At 38.0% G+C, this 27,491-nt stretch overlaps 1 protein-coding gene across 6 annotated transcripts in view; it reads left to right on the plus strand.

Annotated features, from left to right (window-relative positions):
* Nucleotides 1-27,491, plus strand: part of cntn5 (contactin 5) — a 427,504-nt gene that overhangs the window by 211,512 nt on the left and 188,501 nt on the right. For all 6 annotated transcript variants that reach the window (XM_067419349.1, XM_067419350.1, XM_067419348.1 and 3 more), the window contains exons 4-5: nt 23,267-23,390; nt 24,320-24,495. In XM_067419349.1, the coding sequence (XP_067275450.1) occupies nt 23,267-23,390; nt 24,320-24,495 (300 nt within the window). The remainder of the gene's footprint in view (nt 1-23,266; nt 23,391-24,319; nt 24,496-27,491) is intronic.

Raw genomic sequence — 27,491 nt, forward strand, 5'->3', positions numbered from 1 at the left:
CACACACAAAATAAAACGTGGGCAGCCCCTCACGGACGACTGCCCACAAACACATAAACAAAACATAACATAAAATTCCAGGCCTGGTCCTCTCTCGTCTTCCGCAGCTCTTGCTCCTCCTTATATGCTCCCGTCACATGGCCGCGAGACGAGACCGGTGTGCCACGCAGCTGGCACTCATGAACGTTAATCACCGGCCCGCTCTCGCGGTCCCTCGCCCCGCTGCCTGTCACACCACACTAAGAATTTACTAGCCTATCAAGAAGAAATAAAGCAACCTCTGCGTCCGATTTCAGGCCTTCGTGCTCCTTGAGTTCTCTCCAGCATTGGAAAATGAACTTTTTGCCTGATCGTAAGCCTTCTTTTGTTCCGCAGACATTTTTTCTTTTATCTTCAATCTCTCTTTTATTCTGTCGTCGCTCAGCTAATGTCCGTCCTGTGTGTCGTGCCTTTTAAATAATGACGTGCACTGAGCGCTCTCTTCTCCCCGTCATTAATAGACACGCCTCTTACTGCTGATTGGATACAAGTTTGTTTAGGTACTTAGGGAGTTTTTTGTTTAGGGCTGGATTCCATTTTGTAAAGCAGTTTTGAAATAACACTTACACCACCTTTAAACAGGAACCTTACACACTAGGGCTGCACGATATTGGAAAAAAATTACATTGCAAATTTTTTTTTCCCAACGAAATATATTGCGATAATGAGAGCCATCAATCCAGGCTAAAGTCAATAACTACCATTCCGTGATATTAATAATTTCACTAATAAGCAAGCTTCATTACAAGTGACAAAAAGAAATGTTGGAAAGTATGTGCAAATATGAAACTAAACCTCCAGTAGGTGGCAGCAGGTGGCCGTCTTAATGAGTGAGTCACTGATTCGTTCATTCAAACGATTCATTCAAACGCTGAATCGTTCACACTTGTTGCTATGAGTAAGACGTGTTATCGGTCTGCTGTGAACGATTTTCACTGCTGAAATAGAACAACAACACTAAATATTGCATCTAAAATGTAAGTGACTAAGTGAATGCTAATTAGTTGTTTATGGAACTGTCATATGAAATCAGTGTCATTTTTAGTCGTGATGGTATTCAGGAAAACGCTCTAGTGTTGTGATTTCTCATCAAGAGGCTGCACGAGCGCCAACAGCGCTTATTATCATCAGTTCATTATATATTATCCACAATCGATCGCCACTTACACTAAATTAATGCACAAATATTCTTGCATTTTGGTGATTCGCTAGTTATTTTTCACTTGTCCCTTCTAAACACCCACAAGTCCCGGACAAGTGTTAATGTCGAGCCCTGCTACGTATTCGCCGTAAAGATCTTTGTGGTGCCGTTTTGATCAGACAAATTGGTGGTGTTTTCTTATTTTGTGGCCACAAGACACTCCATGTAAAGTACCTCTTTTTGTTCAACATCCTCCTTTATGTAGCCAAAATAGTCCCAAAAAGATGATTTCTGGTACAAACCTTTTTTTTTTTTTTCCTCTTCGGATCCTCTTCGTCGCGCATTTTAGCAGTGAATGTTTGGCCGTGAGCGGTGAACAGTGGCACAGCGAACCAATCACTGTGCAGGCATGAGGAACATGCATGTCACTCCAGCAACAAACTCTGTGTGTTTACTGTGTGCTACCATTCTCTTAATGCACCTTGGGCTACTACCCTTCACATCGCATATTCAGGCGATGTGACTATCGCTCACGGGCACATCGCGATGTTGATGTTAAAGGGATACTTCACTGCCTTTTCATATTAAACTATGTTATTCCCTTAACTTAAACGAGATGATACATACCGCTCTCGTCTCAGTGCGTACACTTAATCTGTCTGACACGCAGTGACGATCTGATAGCATTTAGCTTAGCTCCCTAAGCCCAGTTCATTCACTATGGTACCAAACAGAGATCAAGTTAGAAGTACCAAACACCTCCACGTTTCCCCTATTTAAATACAGTTACACGAGTAGTTGAATGATCAAGTATGGCGACAGAATAAAACGTGGCGCATTTTTAATCGGATTAAAAAGGAGAACTATAATTTGTGGCGCAATAGCACTTCTGAGAGTACTTCGGCTCGGCGCAGTAAAAAGTCCCGGCCGAAACATCTTCCCTCACATCTCCCTATTGACAGAAATGAGAGAGTGAGGGGGAGGTGTGAGGAAAGATGTTTCGGCCGGGACTTTTTACTGCGCCGAGCCGAAGTACTCTCAGAAGTGCTAATCCGCCATACATTATAGTTCTCCTTTTTAATACGATTAGAGAAGTACCACGTTTTATTTTGTCACCATACTTGATCGTTCAACTATTTGTGTAACTGTATTTAAATAGGGAAAAGATGGAGGTGTTTGGTACTTCTAACTTGATCTCTGTTTGGTTCCATAGTGAATGAACTGGGCTTAGTGGGCTAAGCTAAATGCTATCAGATCGTCACCGCGCGTCAGAGAGATTAAGTGCACGCACTGAGACGAGAGAGGGATGTGTCAACTCGTTTTAGTTAAGGGAATAACATAGTTTAATATGAAAAAGCAGTGAAGTAACCCTTTAAAACAGAATATCGTTCAGCCCTATTACACTCTAAAGAAAGTTGAATAAAAATCACAATAGTTCCTTTTTATCTTGTGCAAACCCAACTGAGCTCTGCTGGCACTCAACAGTCATCATTCTTACCTCATAGTAAAGACCAGTGATATGCTATGTTGTGATTTTGGATGCTGATGTCGACATCTGCAAGAATTCCTCAACCAGCTTTACTAGCTGGGTTTTGCTTGTCCAACAACTAGACCTTCCTCAGACCCCCACTAACCAGCAAGGCATTTGGGACCTGATTTGAGTTGTCAGAGCCTAACAGACAAGGCCTGTTTGTTGGAGTCTTGTCTAACATTGAAAGTGACCTAGACATCTCACCAATGAATCATGTCTATGTTCAGTTAGAGTTGACGGAGACCCCGACCAGACGGAAATTGAACAGGGATCATTGAAACGTCTCAGCACTTCCCAAACTCCCAGCCTTCCGTCAGCCTGACAACTGATGGATGCGGTTGTCACTGGGAGAAATATATATTTTCACAAGAGAATGAGAAAGCCGCATTATGAAAGAGACCTTTACAAATAAAATAGGATCTGTCAAGGTTCCTCTTGATTTGTGGTGTATGAATCCATTTGTTGTAACTTCAGAAACAAATTATTTTGCTGCTGTTTGGGTCATTTGAAGGACATTTGTTTGTGGGTCACAAGAAGACACAGTGTTTTGACACCGAACACCTTAACCGCTGCTTGAAATTCAGCTAAAATCATATTAAGGTGGTTGCTAGGTTAGTTTTGCATGGTTTGTGGGTGATTAAAGTGGATCCTTAGCTATTATGACAGTGTAGACTAAACATGTCCAGACTCCAACAGCATGTGTCTAGTTGGAGCTGGTGTATACCTTGACTTAGTCAGTGGGCACCTGGTTGAGTTAATTAAAAATACATTTACTGCTATGACACATCCGCCTCCCCCAGCCTTCCACCAGCTCATTAAATTATTAGATTCATCAAACTGAAGATGTTATAAAGTTAGTGTAGAACTTGGTTACAGAGGTGTGTTTAAGAGTGCATTCGTGGTTCAGTAGGAACAGATGAAGGTGTCTGATTGGGTCAGATCGGGGTCACAGGATCTGTCTCATTCGAGAGGATGCAGTCAGTGCACCATCTTCTCCAGATCGTCACACTCCACCGGTTTAGGGGTCACACAGGAGACGACAGGGGAGCCGGAACCGAGCCGTCACATAAATGAGGTATGCGCTACTTCCTTCGCACACTGGGGGGATGCAGTAATTGTCAGCGAGATGTCTCCTCTCCGTGTATAACCCGCACTCTTCAGGTTGTCGTTGAATTGTAATGCTGAAAAGCTCATGGGGGGTACGTAGGGCTGCTGTTTTCCCGGTGAGGCAGACGGATCACAGAGTGCCTCTCAGATGACTGATTTCTCTGACATTATCAAGCTGCTAAATCATAAAACACTCACCGTCACCCCATACTGAGACTACAAGCTGCCTTAGACAAGCTGCACAGCACTGCAGACAGATAGATACAATATCCTCTTCACACACACACTACAGTACCTCTCAGCTGGTACTATTTAAAACTCTACTTTTGTTCACTGTGTATATTTGCAGTTGCTAATATACATCTCAGTGTAATCTCACAGCTGATCCAAAAACAGCCTCACAAGTTTTAGAGATTAATATTATGAAAGCATATAAAAGTAATAAAAAGTGTGTGGGCAGCAGTAATTATTCCTTCCTACATCTAAAACACACTTTTATTTTCTGTGCAGAATAAATAACAGCCTACTGTATAGTACTGATAGACATCTATGTTATTTTTCTGTAGAAATATTTTGGGATTTAGATACTTTGTACTAGATACTTTAATACTTTGTATTAGACCCCTGTACTACGTTTGTGGGCACAGACAGAAGAAAATAACACCATTGAAAATACACAAATGGCTTGTGATAATGATACATTATGAATAAAAAGTCAAGTGCGTTTGCAAATCTGGTTGAATGATTTGTTTGCAAATCTGCTTGAATAGAAATGAGGAGTTGGCAGTCAGATCATTGTCTCAGAAATAACTTGCTGAATCAGTCGAAGTCATTGACTGAATCAATGGAAGCGCTTCTTGACTCATCCTCTTAACAATTCAGTTAAAAATTCACTCACTGAATTTGGCAAAGCAGTTTGAACTTGAGTTTTTGCTCTTGAATCACGGAAACAGCGCTCCTGTTTATTTTGTAAAAATGTTTTTTGAGTTAAAGGGATAGTTCACCCAAAATGAAAATTACCACATGATTTACTTACCCTCAAGCCATCCTAGGTGTATATGACATTCTTATTTCAGATGAATACAGTCATTTATCTTAAAATATGTCGTGGCTCTTCCAATCATTATAATGGCAGTGAATGGCTGCCAAAAAAGTGCATATAATAATCCACAGGAGATTAATAACGGCCCTTTGAAGCAAATTGATGAGTTTTTGTAAGGAAAATATCCTTATGTAACATGTTATAAATTAAATGTCAGTTATAAAGATGACAAGTGCGCCATAAGCCTTTTGTACTGAGCGAGGCGCTACCCTTCGTAAGTTAAATACAGAAGGCGGTCCTTAAAATATTTTTCTTTATAACGTGTTAAATATGTATACCTGTCTTACTTGTACAAAAACCCATTGATTTGCTTCAGAAGGCATTTATTTACTCGCGTAATTAGTGATGCATTTTATTACTTTAGTAGTTCTTAAAAAATGTATTTTTTTACTCTGAATAGTGATTTAACAATGTTTTCCACTTTAAAATAATGGTCCAGATCACTAGAAGTTCCTGCATAATGACTAGGTAACACTTAAGTAATTAGTGATGAATTTTATGACCACATTAAGAGTAAAAAAAGACAATTTCTCACATCTCAGACATGTTAATGTTGTGATTAGTAATTAATTAGTAATTATTTATAATTTTTCCTTGTTATTAGTGACGCCATTCTCATTCAGTAACTATTAATTACCTAATAAGGAACTATTTTAGTCCTGAATTTAATATTATTTACTGATTAGTTCAGCTTGTTTCTATATTAGTTAATAGTAGTAGCTGAAGTGTTAATGAAGTGCTACGCATTAGTCCTGCATTACTTCCTGCATAGTTATCTATTAATAAGGGACCATTATTCTTAGGTGTTACCACTTTTCTTTCATATTTTGGGCTGCTATTCACTGCCATTATAATGATTGGTTTAATCAGAGTTTTTTTTTATATAACTCTAATTAAATTCATCTGAAAGATTAAGCTAGGATGTCATATACAGCTAGGATGGCTTAATTTTTGGTTGAACTATCCCTTTAAAAGCTGTGTGAGTTAACAACTCACTGAGTTGGTCAAAACGATTATTGTGCAACTAACTAATTAAATTGGTCAAAGCGAGTCAACGACTTACTGAATTAGTCAAAACGATTCTCAAGTAAACTACAGAAAGAATAGGTTGAAGCACAGTTTGAGACAAGGATTTACTAAAATCTGGATTGTATCGATTGCTCAAAATGACAGGTCTTGCATTCACAACACTTGGTAGAAACGATGGCTACCACAATTCCAAAACATTATAATGTTTGTTTGCATTGAGCTATCAACAGAACATTTTACTCAAACACATATTGTGAACAAAACCTGCTGTTTTGTCAGCACTGTCAAGCCATTTAGGCCTGAAATCACTCTCCATAACTGTGTTTGACTTTCAGTTAGGTATGAGCTTTGGGTTCTTTGGTACAGCTCTTCCCAATTTAAAGTGCTTATTTGCCAAACCCTTGTCATTGTCCCCACATAAACTGTCAGGGCCTGATTTTCTTCCTGTTCTCAGATACCACACCACAGTATACTCATTATAATTGCAGTGTGGGCCAGTGGAGAGACCTTGTTTGAGGTGATACCTGAACAGGCTGTACCTGCTCAAACTGAGCTGAACAATAGAAGAGAGTGAACCGCGGCACTTTACTATAATTGCTTTTCAACTGTTAGACATATACAAAGGCTCCATGATGTGCACTCAAACATGTCATAGCCTATCTGTGAAATTGTGTACTGCCATGAGCACTCCCTGTTTAATAGTGAGAGAACGAACGGTTGATTAAACTCTCAAAGGCATTCACTAGGCAGGAAATCTGACGCCTCAGGCTAGGTTTTTCTCGCTTGAAAAAATGGCGCTTGTTATTGAGGACTTTGTTTAATTTGAAAGGATGCTTTTGATGGTTGGTCATCTCTGTGTCACATAGCCAGCAAACTGTATGAGAAAGATATGAAAGTAAAACAGCAATGGTTTCCCACATCCTCATCCTAAGCTGCCCCCTCCCAAACACACTTATTTTTCTTTAATTATGGAGAGACAAAAGAACACTATGAAGTGTGCAGTCTTTCATGCCTATTTGTTTTAAAGAAAGAGTTAAACCAAAAATTTAAGCTCATGTTTGTTCCAAACCTGTATGATATTATTTCTTCACTGTAATAGAACAGGAAACAATTAGCAATCAAATTGGAACTTGTTTTTTTTTAACCACATAAACTACATTACTGTAAGTCTTCGGAAGCAATATGATTTTTAAAAGAAACAACGTCAAACAGGTGTTGTGGTTTGAGTTTGAAAAGAGTCGGCAAAGTTGCAAAGCACAAAGTTTACTAAAGCTTATCTCTATCAGTGCACACTGTTTCTGAACTCTCTGAAATGCCTTGAGTTGTCTTACTGGAATGTACACATCACAATATCTCTTATTTAAATAATTCATGCCCAAGGCATAAAAAGGCCTGGTTGAGTTGCTTTAGAAGTGTTTTGACATTTACAGTTCTGGTAAGTGCATGACAATTCTGAAACACGCTTGAAGCAGTTGACCAATCACAACACACTGACCAAACAGGGCACATTGAGATTTTTAGAAAGAAACTAAAAGTTACGTACAGACTAGGAAGATAAGTACTGAAACAATGTACAGTATCTAGTATATAGTTATAGTATATGGTATATACTAGTTAAGTATATGCTATAGTTATAGTATATAGTCTATACTAGTTAAGTATATATATAGTTTCTGTGAACTGTCTCTTTAAAGCCCTATTTGGACTAGTTTAACATTGGGGGATTAGTTTAACATGGGAGATGAGGGTAAAGTCATTTTACCTCAGGACGTCAGTAATATTAATGGCCAGTTCGCACGGGATAAGACATCTCAGTAAAACTAGCAGAAGTGGGAGGAGTAACTCGCTTTACACACTCCTTAAAGGTTGCTGTAAACACACAACACTATATATATATATAATGAGTTCAGACTGGCGCATTTGTGTACATATACATATATACATGTTTTATAAAGCAGTTTGGTCCAGTCTAACGATTCTGATTGGTAACACTTTCCCACTTTCCTATAGCTAAAATAAGTGTTGTGCCTCTTATAAGTGTGGAAAATCTCATAATATGGCAAATACTGGAGGATGCCACAGAGTTGTCCCACCACCTACAATGGAACCGAATGCTTCAAGCACCCCCATGTTCGCAACACGCTTAAAAAAAAAAAAAAAAAAAAAAAAAAACTTTTAAACAGGAAATGAAGGAATTTTACCATACATTTTTACAGCGGTCTATTCGAACGGGATTAGTATTACCCGAGTTCATTTTTCAGGAACTTTTTACAGAAGGTAAAAGTCTCAGTAATCTTTACTGACATTGTCCGTAATGATTACCGAGCTGGCACATTCGGACTGGACTAAAATCACAGAGAACCTCTTGTGATAATTACTTTACCCCCATCTCTCCAGGTTAAACTAAGCCCGTCCGAATAGGACTAAAGAACGTTTTGTTAAGAAACTTGTCTGTTAACTTTAAGGGGTGAAACTAGGAAGTTGTTTGGTGCTTTTGTCCAACAAATTACTTCATAGTTTTTCTAAAACATTTCAGGAGAGAAATCACCGGTCCTGTCCTCCAGCTCTGCCTTACCTATGATTAATGTATAATTCCAAAGAGTGTTTTATTTCCCACTGGAGACCAACTCTGCTGACAGGAGACTTCGCAGATTACTGTTTCCTCTCTTCCTGAGGAACAAAAGCCTTTTCCAGCCACTTGATAATTTCTAAATTGTGTGAAATATCAAACTGTCTCATCTTCCAAAACTGTGTTAAAGGCCTGAAATTCTGTTACTGTGGTTGATGGAGCTATAACATAATACCATGAGTAGTACCATGAATAAACATGCTTTTATTTAAAGTATACCTTTTTGTATCATATAACAATGTGCCCAAATGGTGTTATAATCTAACACACTGTAAATAATATAATCAATAAGTCATGGCAACATTTTTCTGATGACATTAACTCATCAAAATATCTTAGCCAATTTTACCTTCACATTTAAAGTTACAGCCAATTTGATTAAACCATTAAGGCAGCAACTAAATTCCAAATTTAAGTTGAATTGGGTCAAATGGACTGTAAAGGGGTTTTTGTTACTTTTTATGTTTATGATAATTATTCAGTATGACTGACTGGCGTACATGGCATCGAGCATAAGAGATGTAGTTTAATTTAGTGGGGCTGTTTTACACTGCACAGACACTTCATCTGAGTTATAAATATACTGAACGTTTACCTAGATATACAGATGACGCATAAATGTATTGACACGGATTCAAATTCACATAAAACTCGCATGGTGATTGGCATGACAGAGCCACAGTAGTCTGACCGTTTTGATTTTACCAGGTCAACTGCTTCTGTGGTCGAAAGGAAAGATTTCTCTTCTCATAATTGTATCACCAAATATCTCCTTTAAAATGTTCTGCGATTGTAAAACTCTGCGAAATTGCTGAAGCAGTTATGAAATGTAGTTACACTAGCAGTAAAAAGTATTGTAGAGCAGTAAAAAGCATTGTGCCTGAGGGCTGGCATATACACAGAGAGACTGAATTCATTGTGCTGGGTGATGGCTTGTATTGTCAGAGAAAGGGCAAGATATATATGAACACAGATGGTGAGAGAGTAATGCAGCAGTGAGGTACAATATGTTGCCAAAATTACCAGAAGAAGGATGCAACAAATAGACCTATTAACAAGATGTATAAAATAACATCCCAAAAATGTAACATTTGTGTGTCACTATGTATATAAATGCCATTAATTTTGGGGGACAAAATGCGACTGAAAAAGTTATCATTATGCCTTGATTCACTAAGTCTCGTGTACACCAGGATGATTATCGTGTGCGCTTATCGGCGGCGTTTAATACTTAAACAAAAGGTGCCAAAGGATGTGCCGATGCGCAAAACGGCAGGTGTAAAAGCCTAGTTTTATAAAAAATAAAAAATAAAAAATAAATAAAAACCTCAGGTTTGTTTTTTTGGTTTGACACGCTGTGTTACAAACTGGCCGACCAAGGAAATTACCGCATTTATTCATGTGCCTGGAGCTGCAGAAGTTACAGTAAAACACAACTCAATCGTGTTTAAGAAAAAAACCTTCTTGCCGAGCACATATTAATACTTAAGAAGAAGACGACAAAGAGGAAGTAGATAAAGAAAAAATGCAACAAGGCAAGATGAATGTAGAGCTGCTGGTCGTTTTAGTGTCTGAACAAAGAACTTTATGACAAACGCCAACTACAAAAAATCTCCATAAGAGGGAGTTGCTGTAGAGAGGAATTGCAGATCAATAAGCAACATCTACTGTCAGGGAGTGAAAGGTGTGGTAAGTGCTTTCTGCTAACCGTTTTTGTTATTTCAAATCACCAAAACCAACACACACCTACCCCCAAAAGGGTCTCGGTCCTATTTTGATAGCTCTGCCCCACACATACGTAACCCAGGCAACAACTATGGCAGAATCTGTGTGTTACTAATCCAGGTCAAATATTCAATGAAAAAGTCACCCCTTCCATCACAAAAACACAAACCTCATGAACAACTTGAATGTACACAAGCACGACAGTCGACAACAGAAGGGTTATATAGATCATAAAAAGAGGAAACAAATATATATTAGGGTATAGTATCTTACTTGTCGGACACATTTTGTGAGCTGATGCTTGAAACAGACAGTTAGAAGATTTAGACGCTCCGTACGGTGTGGAAATGAACGGGTCTTTATCATCGCTGAAGTGAGCGATAATACGATTGCAAATAGACAAACAAGCGAACATGACACATGAGCATATTCAAGCAAAAGCCAGCATATATTAGTTCTCGGCTAATGTTCTCCACCGTTCTCCAGTTCTCCACCGACACACATGTGGACATGTGTGTCGTGTGTTTAGAATAATGACGTGCACTGAGCGCTCTCTTCTCACCATCATTAGTATACACCAATGGCTACAATTTTTTTTTTTTTGTAAAACGGTTTTGAAATAACACTTACCCCACCTTTAACTTGCACGTTCACTCTGCGCATCACTTGGGTATGAACTCAAATACTCCTCGAAAAAAAGGGCTCACGATAATCATCCTGGTGTGCACGAAGCTTAGCACAACAAATTGACACTATAGAAGGGATTTTTTATGTAGTTTTATTGTTTGTATAAACTGTGTGTGAATTTTTTGGTATTACTTTATTTATCGATGAGCCAAAACCTTCTGACCTCCTGCTTAATATGATGTTTGTCCTCTGGGTTCTGCCAAAACAGTGTTGACATGCAGATTCATGGACTTTACAAGACCACTGAAGGTGTACTGTGGTATCTGGCATCAAGACATTAGCAGCAGATCCTTGAAGGTGAGGTGGAGCCGTCTTGGACTGAACTTGCTGGTCCAGCACTTCCTACAGATGCTCAATTGGATTGAGTTCTGAAGAATTTGAAGGCCAGGGCAACTCCTTGATCTCTTCGTCATGTTCCTCAAACCATTCCTGAATGTGTGCAGTGTGGCAGGGTGCATTATTCTGCTGAAAGAGGCCACTTCCACCAGAGAACGCCATTGTCATGGAAGGGTGTTCCTGGTCTGCAGTAATGTTTAGGAAAGTGGCATGTGTCAAATCCATGTCCACATGAATGGCTGTACCCATGGTTTCCCAGCAGAACATTGCCCAGAGGACAACATTAGCACCGCCAGCTTGTCGTCATCCCACAGTGCTTCCTGCTGCCATCACTTCCCCAGTGATAATTCATATTGATTTGTAATGCCTTCATGTCAGACATGACTTTTTCATCTAGCTACAAAAACGTCACATTGAATCCATGCAAATAGTATTATTGTAAAGTCAGAGTGTCAGGGGATAGTCATGGACTAATAGTTAAAGAAACTGTGTATGTATGTGTGTGTTCACTACACACTACTCTAATGTGGATGGGTTAAATGGATTGGGTTAGCCTGGCTCTGTCCTCCTACGTACGTCCACTCAATTTTCATTTTCCTTCAGTACTCCGTCTGGGACTATGGTGTATTCTTAGGTTTTCTTCAAACAAATTGTACCAGTCCAATCAGTGAACAGAGTTGTGCACTAGTTGAGTTGTAGTTCAGTAATGACAGCAACGTAGAAAGGATGTGAGCGAAGCCATTCATTCCGTTGTGGCATGGTTGCCAAATATCCATAAGTTAAAGCCGGAGCAAGAACAATCGGACCCACTTTATATTAGGTGGCCTTAACTACTATATACTAAAAATTTAATTAATCATTTGATACAGTGCACTTATTAAAAAAAATAAAAAATACCTGCATGTAATTACGTCTGTAATTCATTTCTGTAGTTAAATTTGTAATTACACAGTTGGCACTTCCCTTACACCTAACACTATCCTTAAACTTACCCATACCACCACATCTGTCCCTAACTTTACCCATATCCCAGCTAAATATCAGCAAGAGTTTTGCAATACAATTTAAACACAGTGAGTACAATGTACTTATTTTTGGATGTAAGTGCACAGTACGTAAGGCCACCTAATATAAAGTGGGGCTGAACAATCTTTGCTGGGGTTTGTTTGTTGGTGGCCATGTTGTGGCCCTCCTCCCCACAGGGTGAATTCGGGAAAAGTTTGATTTTCCAGTTTGCTCCATTAGTGAAGGAATTGGCTGAATCCCTATTCAGACGGTAATTGTTTCTCATGGGGTCAGAAGGTATTGTCATCTTTTAAGTTACAGGGGCTAGTCAGTGATTTTATTGCTGTCTGTCTCCCACCACTCGCAAAAAATCCCCAGCCGAATTACCTACTGCTTTTGACAAACACCAAGGTCGTGTGGTAGTGTAATTGCTGTCTGAATCCACATCTCTGAGTTTTCAAGAATTGATGACTTCAAAATTCACTGTTTATATCCCTTTTGACCACTGCAGATCTGCGAACGGTTGCGCTTCACTGTAATTTGGATGCATTTCTAGAATTGTATTTCTCTAAATGCACAAAACTCTGCACAATCTTCCCTCCACCGTGAATAAATCACCATCCGAATGCACAAGTTTTTGGTTTTCTCACTGAGGTGGCATTCACATTTATTTTTATTCCATATGAGAAACATACGTCACGACCTTAGACTGTAAAAAAAAAATGGATGTAGTGTACCTGACGTCACCCATAGGATTCTGATAAGCCGTTCTGAAGCATAAAGTAGAGACGAGCTGGCCGTTGCCATCTTAAGCATATGTGACGCAATGACTATAGATGATGAATAAATGGCTATCCACCTGGCACTCAAAGTAACCACGGCCTTAATTATGTAGAACTATAAGGCTTTATATAATGTAAATGAATGAATTATAAAAAAAATCACCCCCCTTACAGTTGTCATGAAGGGCAAAATTTGGGAATTATATTATGGGGCTCAATGAGATTCTGCTTCCTCCGGGAGCCTGTCCCTAGTGGCCAGTCGAGGAATTGCAGTTTAAATTACTTCTATATTGGCTTCAAGAGAAACTGGGGGAGGTTGCCGCTTGGTCACGACCAAACGTTAGCGATTATTTATGGCAGATCCAGTGTGGCTCTGGGCAGATCCAGTAGTTTTAAACATTAACAGAGTAGTTGAGGCGGGTAGTCTTCATGGAAGTAAACGCTTGTCAATAGAGAGTGTCCAGACTCTCTATGCAAATGAAATGTATGAGAATCTGGTAAGACCAGACTAACCATACTTGGCCTTTACATGTCAATTTCACATTTTCACTTTTTCACATTTGTGTTCCTCTGTCAGAGAATGATCCCCATTTGCACAAAACGTGTCCAGGCTACACAGATCTGTAAATAATTCAAAGGGAATGACTGGTGACTAGAGGTGTCGAGGAGACGGAAGCGAGCCAGAGAGCATGTAGGCCGAGTGGGAGTGGGAGTGTTTTGTGCGGGGGAGCGCTCTTTAATCTCGAAGGCCCACAGTCAGCCGAGAGACACCCGGAGGACAGAATGTTAGAGTGTATCAAGTACTGCTTTACATAAAGATACTCCATTGTTATCAGCACAGATGCACTAAAAACACAGCTGACTACCAAACTGATCGAATACAGTTTTGCACTTAACAGAATGAACTGAACGAGGGTCTCATCTCTACAATGTTGAGGGTTTGTTCTGAATGTAGATGTAAAATGACATTTTGTTGTTTATGCAATCTTGCGTTTTGTCAAAAAATGCGCCGGGTGCAGAAACATTGGGTGGGCTTATAATAAGAGAGGTGCTCGTGTTTGTGCTATACTGCTGCTTAGTTACTTACTCTCATGACACAGCAACACAGCTAAAGTATTCCTAATATACGATGACCTTTTACAGAAAGTAGCCTACATTTCCCTGATAATGCCTTTACAAGCACCCGGAAAAGCTGTTTGATTTGAGCCGGGCATGACGAGGCATCACAAGAACTGTGTTGTTACTTTTAGTGATCAGACATACTATTTTCTTTCTGTTTCTTTTGGTTTCTTACTTATTGTTTTTCAATGTCAAAATAAAACAAAGACAACTAGTGAGATTTTACAGTATTATTACTACAGTATTTCAATATATCTTCAAAATTTCACTTACTTGCACCAGTTACTTGCGGTATCTTTGTAATCACTTGTGAAATGTACTGGCAATTTCTGAGTGAAAATTGTTTCAAAAAGTAAAAGTAAAAAATCGGTGAAGAAACCCCACAGACGTAAGGTCTGGAGTCATATCAACACTCTTAAAGTGCCCATTTTGTGCTTTTTTTAAGCTTCCTAAATTTAGTTTTGGAGGTCATCGACAACAGGTCTACATGCACTTGAGCAGGGCGTTTCTCAGTGATGCTCAGTTTGAGGTACATTATGAGATGTTTCAACTGTAATTCCTCACCATCATCATTAACAAGTTTGTGTCCATCAACAAACCTGTATGTACATTTCCAATTTATTACAGTGCACATGGGGGAACTGTATCAATAACAGTGCATACGTAAGCCGAGCACTAATGTGAGTGACTGATGTAACATTAATGATGGAGCGAAATTTGTTTTGCCAACTTTTATCTTTACTCAGACAAACGACAGACAAACACCATTAATAGGCACAGTTTTAGGTAATAGTGCCGTCCACAGCTGATTTACAGTAGTATTTCAGTAAAGCCCCGTTTCCACCGACATTAACTGGAACAATTTGTGATCAGTAATCTAGTTGTCAGTAATCATTTTTGCGTGACATGTCTCCAACAATAACAAGTATGGAGGAGATCCAAGCTGTGCTGCTTTTGCTGGTTACGTATTAGTTTACTGAAGAGCACTGATACTAAAGCGATTCTGAAAGCTTGTAAAGCTAGATTAATGTTATTATCATCTATTACAGACATTGACCGCGAGATGGCTGAGACGAACGCACGCCATCAGACAGAAAGAGCAAGACTGATATTTACTGAACGCAGAAAGAACCTCGCTAGACTTTTAAAAATGCCGGTTGAAATAAAATGTTGCGTGAGCTAAACAAATCAGCTTGTTAAGCATGTTCAGCGCCCAAGTCCCACCCTTAAAAGTTCCTGAACTATGAAAAGTACTATCTAGTTAGCAGGGCTGTTTTGAGGGGGAAATATTCACCCAGAACTTCATTTAGACCCTAGTTCCTGTGGTCGAAACACACAGAGTAGAACCCCAAAGTTCCTAGTTTCTGCATGGGGAAAATTTCTACACTCTGAAGGATTTTTGCACTAGAATAGGGATAGGCGATATCTTATAGTTTGTGATACACCAGTAAAAAAATCTCCCCACTATAAGAATTAGTCTTCCCGCGATTACGTAAAAGCCTGGTGATGACGTGAGCCAGTCGCAGCTCAGGTGCAGAGCGGAAATAACTATGACGGAAGCTGCGGAGGAGTTTATCGCTAAACGAGGAGTTACCTCTACAATCTGTAACCTAAACAGATATATTTTCACTTGCTGAGAACTTGGAGTGCTTGAGAGATCTGCTCTTTGTCAAGCAACCCATAAAGTATTCTATTTCAGTTCATCTCAATGAATGCATTGTATTTGATGCACAACAAACACTAGTGTGAGCGCGCCGACTGAGAGGGCTCTGTGTTTCACACACACTCAAAGAGAGAGAATTGAAATGCTAAATGCAAACCATATTCTTTGTTTTTATTTTTTTCTAAAATAAAGGTGTTCGTTTGGAATTAGTCAGCCTTTATGAACAAGAAGAAATGTAATTGGCTGGTGCTTAGCTGGTGCTTCTGTGCCTGTTTTGATTTCAGCAAATCAAGAGCGAACACAGACAATCTGATTAATATTCATGAATGCAGCAGCTTATCAATCATTAGTGCTGTTTATATTGATATTGGTTTTATAATATGTAATATTATTATCTTATCAGTATATATATATATGCTTTTTTTTTTGTTGGTAATCTGAAGACGTGGTTTGGAATATTACTTTTGCTGTTTGCACTATTTCTGCCACTGTTTACACCATGAGAATATGAATAAATACAGAATCTGTTTACATTTCAAACTTGTCATTGATTTTAATTATTATTGTTTGTATTATGTGATGTTTTCATCACATTTGCATACTTTTACAGAAGAAAAGTATATCTGCTATTTTTCCATTTCTGAAAAGGTTGGTGTTTTTTTGTTTTGTTTTTTTTCCCCTTTTTTAGTACGTTTTTATTATTTTATGAAATTTGTTTTTTATAGGATACTATTTGATGACGTATACGCTTTACTTCAAACCTTTGTATGTTTTTCTGAGGCTCTCAAGAATGCGTGCAGCTCTCACTTGTAGCCAAAAACATGGGAAATGGTACTAGATTTATATCGTCATTGATATCGTTAGCACAATAAATACCAAAAAAACCATATAATCCCAAATATATATATATATATATATATATATATATATATATATATATATATATATATATATATATATATATATATATATATATATATATATATATATATATATATATATATATATATATATATATATATATATATATATATATATATATATATATATATATATATATAGGTAACCTGCACTTTGTTACTTTAAAGGGCTATTTCTACCCGATTTAGCCCTTATACTGTCATTTTGATGGTATATTAATGTATGTAGGGTGATTCAGCGATATTAAATAATATTTTTGATGATTAAAATGAGTTAATTTGGATGTTATCATTTTTAGCTTACTATTTATTCTATCATTATATGCATTTGACTTAGACTTTTACTTGTGTTGTTTACACTGAATTCAATGCTAGTCTCGTTGCAAATTCATTCCCTCCCTTTGGATCTGATGTCCTCCCTCTTGTGACACTTTTTCTGGTCAATATGCCAACAGACTGTGATGTATAAGAAATGTGTTTTTTGTCCTGGCAAAGATGCAGGTTGTACTGGAGACCTTTAACGGTTCTATAAAGCATCTGCCTATACACAGACTGTAGATATGAGGCTGGTGTGCTGCTGACACCTGGGCAGAGACCAGCTCGAGACAGGGAGGATGTTGCAGCCTGTACACACTGGGATTTATTATGCATGCAGCACAGAGCATAAATAATAGAGCCAGAGCTTAGATAGCTAACTCCCAAGCCACTGCAAATGACTAGGCTATGCGTGAACTCTGCGCTCACAGGTCCTTCATCTCTTCTCTATCTCTGTTGTCTAATTCTGTTCCTACACAAAAACATTTGCCTGATTTAGCCATCGCATAGCGGATGTCGAACAGGGGGTGGAGAGTCGTTCGTGCATAATTTCATGAAGAGCCTTTATCCTTACAAAAAAAGTACTGTGGCTGTTCTGTGGTCTGATGGTTTAAGATGGTACTACAATGATTCTTTGATATATTCCATGATATTGAATAATATGCATATGCATAAAGCATAGCATTTACATGTTACTTACAACAATACCACAGATCTAAATGTACCAAAAACATAGTCTTAAAAACCCTCAAAAACAATTGTTTTAATATGGCACATTCCCAGTAACAGGATGAAAAACATAGTGTGGTATATGGTAAAGCTAGATTTATGTCCAAAAACATGGTATCAGTATAATACTTGTCCAAACAATGGTATGAGTGTAGTACATAGCCCCAAACAAACTCATGATACAGGGGGTATACCAGAAAGCAGGTAATGTGACATATCTGGGCTAGTTTAAGTAAGTGGATAACCTCAACTTTTGGTTCCAAAACGGAGGTAACTTTCAGGGTATGTGCAACTCACTCTCTGAAATGAACTGCTCTGGAGCAGCTCAAGTTCCAGAGTTAGTTTGCTTAGGTATTCAGATGCATGTCATACTGTATAATTTATATAGTTATATTAATATAACATGATGTGCTATGTAGTTACAGTTATAATATACAATAGTATATATTTGTTCTAAAGCATATATATATATATATTTTTTTTTTTTGGGGGGGGGGGGGGGGGGTGTTTTCGCTGCATTCACGCTGTAACCCAGTGCTGCCTCTCAGTCTTTTTGCCACTCAGCGGGGCGTAATCGAAGTTGCTCCAGCTGACGGTGACGTCACGTGCATTCCCTCTATAAAAAAAAAGCACTCACACACTCAGTATTCCTCCAGTCATGCTCCCCTTAAGTACTACCTCGATCTGCTTACCTGGCTCTAGAGTTTCTCCAAGTCTCCTTTATGTTCCCTCATCTTGTGTGAATCCTCCAGGGTCTCCTGCATTCCTGTCTCCAGCCTGCTGCATCTGCAAGTACAAAGACTGTATCATACAAGTATCCTCATCAGTCTCTCGCCAATTCGAAACTCGCTCGCCTGCACTGTCGTCAAATCATCTGGTTGTTCAGTAAACCTCATTTACCTGTATCAACTGTCCCCGTCCCTTCTGTTATGTAGCAATAAGTTATGTCAGAGGTTTGACGAGATGGGATATGCAGATGATTCGATTAGAGAGGCTAGGCTCCAGTACGATTTGAAAATATTGATCAGAAGAATGCCTTGATTGAACACGCTCTAAGGCCCAATCCCATTTCTACCCCTCAACACTTCCCTTTCCCCTAACTCCTTCCTGTGAAGGGGTATTTTGATTCTCTTTTGGCTGGAGTGGTATGGGTAAGGGCCAGATATGTTAGGGCCTTCAACCGAAGATTTTTCAGGACCACACATTGAACAAAGGGGTATGAGGAATGTCACTGCTTACACAGACTACCGCGCTGCTAGAATGCATGTAGTGATTTTGCCACTTGGGATCGATCACTTATGTTTTGCCTGGCTGCCAGTTTCTCCGTAGCTTGCTAAACACTTTATTTGAGTGACGTGAACACAAATGAATAATACAGTTCAAAGAAATATCTGGTTATCCTTCATAACGCAGTCGATATTTACATCACATAATGTCTGTAAACCGTAAACTCTTGTGTTACCAAGGCAACAACTGATTTGTTTGTATGACATTGCAAAGAGCTCTGTTATCGCTTTACCACAGTAGAAAACTAAGCCGTATCTGTACTGTACTGGCCGGATCATCAGCACAGAATGGAACGGTTAACTAAAAAAAAGGTTGTATTAAATCCAAATACACCCCAAAACAACGCTGGTAGTGAGTAATTTGTTAAGCGTAGTCGTGCCTGATTTCTGTTAAATATAGACTATGTGCTTCACTGCTGTTCATACTGGTTAAATGTTACAGAACACTGATAAAAGTAATGGGGTATGATGACGTGTCGTGGTGTCCCATTTCTTAGGGGAATATTCCCACCTTACGCCTTGCCACTCTGTTTTAAAGGACAACTCCGGTGAGAAATGAACCTAGGGGTAATTAACAGATGGTTACCGAGTAGATCGTTCTCTGGGATGCGTTTTCATGAAAATCGAATGTAAAGAGTTTTATTTCTAAAACAGATTAGCTTATAACGCTTGTCTTTTTCATGTCAATTAAAATTTAATGGTGTAATTGATTGCTGTAAAAAATGTTGATGGCATATTTTAGCTTTTATGCATTTTATGTACTTTTTTTGTTGTTGATGAAAACCAACAACGTTTGCTTAATAATGTAACTCAGTTAGCTGCTTTATGAGACTGTATAACAAGACTACATTTCCCATCACTCTGGTAGCACAAGCATGATAAAACACTGATTAACGTATAATGTATAGCCTTAATTATTCACTATTTTCCTTTCTTAATTTTGTTCTACTAGATCTAAAAAAAATATTGTTGGAAAGTAAAAAAAAAAAAAAAAAAAACAGAGAACGAAATATGAACTTGCCCAGTAAGTTGTTTATATGGCTTGAGTATAATTATAAGGCTGCAATTTTATATTGAGTTAATGCGTTTTCTAAACTCATAAGTTGGAACTTCCCCGGAGGACTTGAAGGCAGCATAAGTGTCTTTCTCAAGGGAACAGTAGTGATAGCTCATGAATCATCCCTTGCAGTATTTGAACCCACAACCTAGACTATACACATTGTCCTTATATTACTTATGTCAAAACAAACGCCTTTTGTACAGTAAAATAATAGGGCTGTCAAAAATACCAGATTCATTTTTGCACAAAATATTTTCAGTTTAATCCATTAAACATATTTAACTCTTTCCCCGCCACTGAAAGACATTTCTGGTTTTATGTGTTTTCATTGCTATGTGGATGGGGCGCTAATACACATCTTATGAAAGAGTACAGAATCTCCGGATTGAAGAAGCAGAAACAAGCGATAGCATATGTAAAATTATGCGATCATCAACATTAAACAGCATATACAATCAAAACTGCCAAGTGTTACTGATTGAAATTATCTACTCCATCTGCAGATCAGCGTTCTGAATATGATCTGGATGTAGCCTTTGACAAAAATGTGATTTTTCTCAGCTTTTTGCTCAAAATGTAACTTTCTTTATGAAACGTACCTACATGCAAGTGATTATTGAAAAATAATGTATGCAGCTAGAACAAACAATATTCTAGAGTCCATGAGAATTTTGTGAAAATTATCAAAAATGCTGGCAATGGCTGGCGACTTTTTCAAACAACTCTGGTGGGGAAAGAGTAAATAAATCATTAATTGGTTTCCCTTTCTGCCATCTTTTGTCTAGGCTTACATTATATGATCACTGTGTCTGGGTTTCCGCTCCCCAGCTATGCACAGCAAAAGAGAGTGGCCGACACAAGAAGGTCCACATGTAGGCCTATCCTATGATCAGTCAATCAGTCATTCGAGTGCAATAAGATAATTAAATTCAGTACGGGAGAGCCACTTCACAGACAGCACTCCAGTACTGAGTTGAGTTATTTTTTGCATCTTATTGCACTTGGTCATATGGAAGCTTGTTTCCGCCACATAATACAACATTTTAAAAGATAACTTGACTTGACTTGATAATGATGACTCTTTCCCTATATTTATATAAAGTAATAATTGCAAGATATATCCTAATATTTGTGAGTTATAGAGTCAAAATTGTCAGATAAATTCACAATTGCGAGGGGAAAAAAATAGATTTTTTTTCTCAGATATTTGGCATATAAATTCATATTGGTGAGTTACAAAGTCCTAGCCTAGAAATCTAGACGCACCCTAGCGATAGCAAATCTAATCTGCCGCGAGTGTCTAGCAACTCTCAATACAGGGAAGAGACAGGGTGGAGAAGCACGTACGCACAATCTGCTGCTGGCTGTGATTTATGAAAGGATTTTTGCGCAAAATCTAGCTTTTGTACGTACGTACACTTTTAGGGTTAAATCTACTCAAAGTTTTATAAATGAGACCCCTGAGCTGTAAAAACCAAACTCTTTTCAGACCAATCACATATATACAGTGTATAGAGTCTGTGGGCGGGGCTTAACATAATGACGCCAGAGTTGCGCTTGCGTGCTACTCGTAAACACAGAGGCTGTCGAACGGCGGTCTTTCGAATCAGCTTTGACTGTGACTCTGGAAGACTTGGAGTTAAGCTTTTCTCTGAGAAAAGAAAAGAACGGCACTGAAGTCATTCTTAAAAAGGGAAGATGTGTTCAGAGTTTTGCCGATCGGATACGGCGAATGTTTAATCTATCAATGAGCTCTGCTTCACATTGCTCTGGTTAGTTGAAGCGCTATCCTATCACGTGCAGAGGGAGTTTGAAAGACAACCGTTTATCCCGCCCCTCAGACTGAGCGCTGTCAATGGTGAGTTTCCAGACCAAACATCCTGATGTGGGTCTGGCTTGTCAGGCTAACAAAATCCTATTCTGAGGGATAAAAAATACCTTTTTTTTCAGAATTGGGAGTTTAATGTCTATATTTCACAATTATGACTTAATATTTGTAATTCCATGTCATAAAGTCAGATTTGTGAGATATAAACTTATACTTCTGAAAAAAGAAAGAAAAAAACATAATTGCGATATATAAATGTCTATTCTTACTTTATAACTCGCAATTGCGAGAAAAAAAGTCAGAATTCGAGAGTCGGATAAAAAGTCGCAATTACTTTTTGTATTTATTATTCTGTGGCGGAAACAAGACTCAAGTTCAATCGCTTCCTCTGCCACCGCTTGACTGTGTTCATGTTATTTGGGTCTGAACTGGGGTACGTTTTATATCATTAAAGCAGCAGCTGTTCACCCCGTTGCTTGGTATCAACGGTGAGCGAGAAGGCACCAAAGTGAATAGCGTTGCTCACCTCACGTTTATATTTTTGTTTTTGAACCATTGGTTTTGTTACCAAAGCTTCAGTACGTAATGGCACTTGCGTCTATCTGCCACGAATGTACTGCAAATGCTCTAAAGAACACTGAAGAAATCCGAAATCAGATCTACAGCTCTCTGCCTGCAGTATAAAAATGAGTTAAACACACACATAAAACACACACTTTAATCAAATCATGCATCATTAATAGCGGTTTAGTGCGATAGCATTCACATCAGCAGCGAACCTTACCGGAGTTCACATGAACCGAACCCCAGACTACCTTTTCAAGCGGACTCATGTACAGTTTATGGGACAGCGTTTACATCATCCAAGCGAAACCAAATTCTGACGTCAATCGAACCAGGGTGCGCACCAAAAGTGCTAATGTGAAAGCACCCTTAAATGATCACAAAATGTTGGGGAAAATTGTCTGTCGGATCCACGTCATGTAAAAATATATTATTATTATTTTTTTAAATATTAGTATTAGGTTACACTCTAAAAAATGCTGGGTTAAAAAAAACAAAAAACAAGTTAGGTTGAAATGGATGAACCCAGAAACCCAATTTCTGGGTTTGTCCATTTTCAATCCAACTTGGGTTGTTTTTAACCAAGCATTTTTTAGAGTGTAGATTCATTTTGTTTATATGCATGCATTAAAACTGTGTTTTTGCTTTTCTTCTTCCATCTGACCCCAGAGAGCGAGGAGTTTGGTCCAGTGTTCATTCAAGAGCCAGATGATGCAATCTTCTCCCTGGATTCAGACAATAAGAAAGTGATAATGAATTGTGAAGCCAGAGGAAACCCTGTTCCGACCTACAGGTACGGTTTACCTTATTTCATTAACATGGATAAAGTTTTATGAAATGGATAATAAATGACATTTAATTTCTCTGGAGCTTTACTGTGAATCCTTAATATCCTGTCTGAGTGGCTTTTCTGTTAGACTAATGGTAATGATGCAAATGTTGGACTTTCCTCTGAGGATTCCTAATCAGAATTGATATAGGCCTAGTTTCACAGACAAGGCTTAGATTAAGATAGGATTAGGCCTTATTTTAATTAGGACATTTAAGTAGATTTAATAAACATGCCTTTAAAAAAAAAAAAAAAAACATTACTGGTGTGCATCTAGAGAAGAAACAGTGGCACGGACATATTTTAGGATATGTCAGTGCAAGTTTCTGTTAGTTAAAACAGCTCAAACATGCATTTTAGTCTGGGACTATAGGCTCAACCCTGGTCTATGAAACCAGGGGCTAATGTGCTAGAATCACCATAATCAATAATCGCCAAACTGTACAGTCTTTTGATTCAATGTGTGTTGCAGTCTCACAGAAGATCTAACCTTTAGAAAACAGACAGATATTAATCAATATATGTTTCCCGCTTGGAGGATTAACTGTATGTCTATATGCATAAATAAATAAATACAGGTGTTAGTAAGATTAAGTAATCCATTTGGTGCTATACTCAGATCTCAGACACGGATTTGGTTTTGAGTTCTGGGTCGTAATTTAGATTTACCTGCCTAAAGAGATAAAGACATATCAGGTTGTATGCCAAAATGCTCTTCAGTATAGATATAATGTAATGTCTATATGCCATCAAAAAATAACTAAACACTACAATTGTATTATATGCATAGTGGTTGTGGATTAGTCACCTCAGTGTATACATCTGTATTTATTTGTTTACCGTTTAGAATGTAATGTAGTTATTTTTGGCTAATTGAGTCATTGCTTTTGCAGTTGGCTGATCAACGGAACAAATGTAGACGCCGAAGCAGATTTCCGCTACAGTTTGATTGATGGGAACTTAATAATACACAATGCAAGTGAGGCCATCGATTTTGGAAGATACCAGTGCAGAGCTGAAAACAGCATTGGCATCGTCATGAGTCGAGATGCCCTTCTGCAGTTTGCCTGTGAGTAATTCAATTCATTTTAAATGCAGATATTTAGCTCTTTACGAAGCTGCTTTCACTTTAAGGCCGAATGCATGGATCCAATACACTGATACACTTCTGATATTCCCCCAATTTTACTCTTCTCTTTCTCCCAGATATTTTTATTTTTAATATTGTATAAGATATGCACTTAGTGTATGCCAACTAAACTAATCTTGATAATTTTTTTTTTTTTTTTTTTACTGAAACATACTTTCAAAGTATGGCTATGGGTGCACACACTTTTGCCTGAGAACAGTCTTCTTCCATTTTGCTATGAACTGAGTGTTCATAAAAAGTTGGGAAAATGTATATGACCATATAAGAGTGTTTCCTGATAGACTGTCTGCAACAACAACAACAAAAAACCTTTTAAAGAAGGAAAAAGATCATCTACCGACTTTCAGAGGTGCTACAGAAACAACTTTCGACCTAGATAGAAATGTAGTAGAGTAAAAAGTACAATATTTGTCTTTCAAATGTAGTGATGTAAAAGTCACCCATGTTAATGTCATAATGTATAAATACCTTAATAACATATTATATTAATAATAATGTAAATGAATGTGTTAGTTACTACAAGGGGTTAAAAGCCATGCATTTCATCTCCCAGTTGTCTGCTTTAATTGTTCATTAACTAATGATTTATAAAGGTCTCATTATGTTATGACTTTACTTGTTGGGGAAAAAGACTATTAACTAATTCAAAATTAATTCAAAACCCATAACCACAATTACAAATTAATAGTTAACTCTTTCCCCGCCAAACACGGAAATTTCCGTTATTTGTGAGAAAACGCTTCCAGGCCAATAACGGAATTTTCCGGGTTTCCGTGTTTTCATTGTCGGGCGCTAGGGGGCGCTATTGCACATCTTCTGAATGAGTCCTGAATCTCCTGATCAAAACACACGCGAGTAAGACGCAGTGAAACGAGCGATCGCATGTAATCATATGCATATTAAAAATTACCTGATCATCATCAATAATCAGCATATGAATCAAAACTGCCTAAAGTTACTGAATGTGGACCCAGGACGAGCCACAGGACTGTGTACACTCTAAAAAATGCTGGGTTAAAAACAACCCAAGTTGGGTTGAAAATGCACTAACCCAACAATTGAGTTGTTTTAACCCAATGGTTGAGTTGTTTTAACCCAGTGCATGAGTTGTTTTATCCCAGTGGTTGGGTTAAATGTTGCTTAAGACAACCCAATTGCTGGGTAAGAACAACTCAACCATTGGGTCAATAAAACGTTTTTTTGTTGTTATTGTTGTTGTTTAAAAGAAGAAGGTCAGCTCTTTATTTTGATATATTGCATGCTCAGATATTCATTAAACAAAATATTCTATGGGCTATTACATTTTGGAGAAAATTGTCAAAAACTATGGCAGTGGCTGGCAACTTTTTTTTTAAACGCTGGCGGGGAAAGAGTTAATAGTCATGTGCTCTAACAAGTAAAGTCATAACATAATGAAACCTTTATAAATCATTAGCTGATGATTAATTAAAGCAGACAACTGGAAGTTGAAATGCATGGCTTTGACCCTTTGTGGTAATTAACACATTCATTTAAATGATTAGTTAATATAATGTTATTAAGGAAATATTACTTCATTACACATTTAACTAATAACAATTGAATGATTAATTAATATATTAATTATGTAGAATCTTCATTAGTTACTGATGCAGTAATAATTAATAAATGGGTTAGTAAACCATTAATACATTAACTCATGATTATCTGTGCATTAGTTAAGCATGAATTAATGAATATTAGTGCACCCGTATTGTAAAGTGTTACCCACTGTTACATGATGTGAGAACAGTGAACTATTAAGTTGTGTATGTTAGATTGGTCTCACTTAATGAACCAGACAACCAGAAAATTCTCTCAGCATACAGTACAGTACAGATACAGTGTTACAGTATCCCAGACACATTGTTTTACCTTTTTTGTAGCATAAACACCATCAAAACGATGATATATTTGAATCTTCCAATGTTTCTCTATGGCGCTGAAAACTACAGATATCCAAGTTCCGGTCCCGGTGCAGCTAATACTAAACTGCTATTGGTTCATCTGTGTTCGAGGTCAGGGGCTTACCGATAAATTCTTAACCAGCATTTATGAATCATCGTTGTGGAAACATTAGTCATTAGAGTGATGCGTTTATTTAAATTTGTATTTCTGTATATATATATATTTTATTTTATTTTTATTTTTTCATATTGACATTATGACCACCCTAACATTGCCTCCTACTAATGCTACTGATTAAAAGTAAACGCATTTAAAGGTATCCCTGTGATGCTTTGCTCCTTTCTTAAAATGTAGCCCCAAAGTTGTCTCCATCACATGGAAAAGTGCCTTTAATGCTTTGCTTCATGAAGCAAGAGCAAAAAACACATTTCTTTCCTTAGTAATCCCTTGGCTTCCCTCCAAAATATCATCACAAGCCATGGAAGCATGCAGTGTGGAGCTAGAGGCGCAATTGCTTGCTGGAAAACACATTGTTAGTTTTGCTTACAGTTTCCCCAAGAGCGGTGGCCATAATAGCCTTATTGGTGTGCCCAACGGGATTGTGTACTTCACTATTCACTACACATGGTGTTCTTTTGTGTTTTTTTGTGGAAAAGCGAACACTTTGTGTATGTTTAATGTTTAACATTGTGACGAGCAGTGTATGTATTATAGCAGTGGTTAGGAAGCCTGATTTCGCTTTCTAAACTGTAATATTGAAGAGGTGTTCAATTGTCATTGTGTACTCTCTTGAAGAGGTGTTCGACATTGTGTACTCTCGTCACATGAAGCATTTTCTGCTTTCTTTCTATCAAAAAGAACACTGCAAACTAGATCCTAAAGTCATCCGGTCTTTTATTTGAGCCTCCATATAAGCTGCCAGCCCGCATGAACACACTGTTCTGTTGTTTTTTTGTTTTTTTTCTGTCGTCCTTGTCTATCGCCTGACT

This window comes from Pseudorasbora parva, chromosome 16 (genome assembly GCF_024679245.1).
Source record: "Pseudorasbora parva isolate DD20220531a chromosome 16, ASM2467924v1, whole genome shotgun sequence".
Taxonomy (NCBI): Eukaryota; Metazoa; Chordata; class Actinopteri; order Cypriniformes; family Gobionidae; genus Pseudorasbora; species Pseudorasbora parva.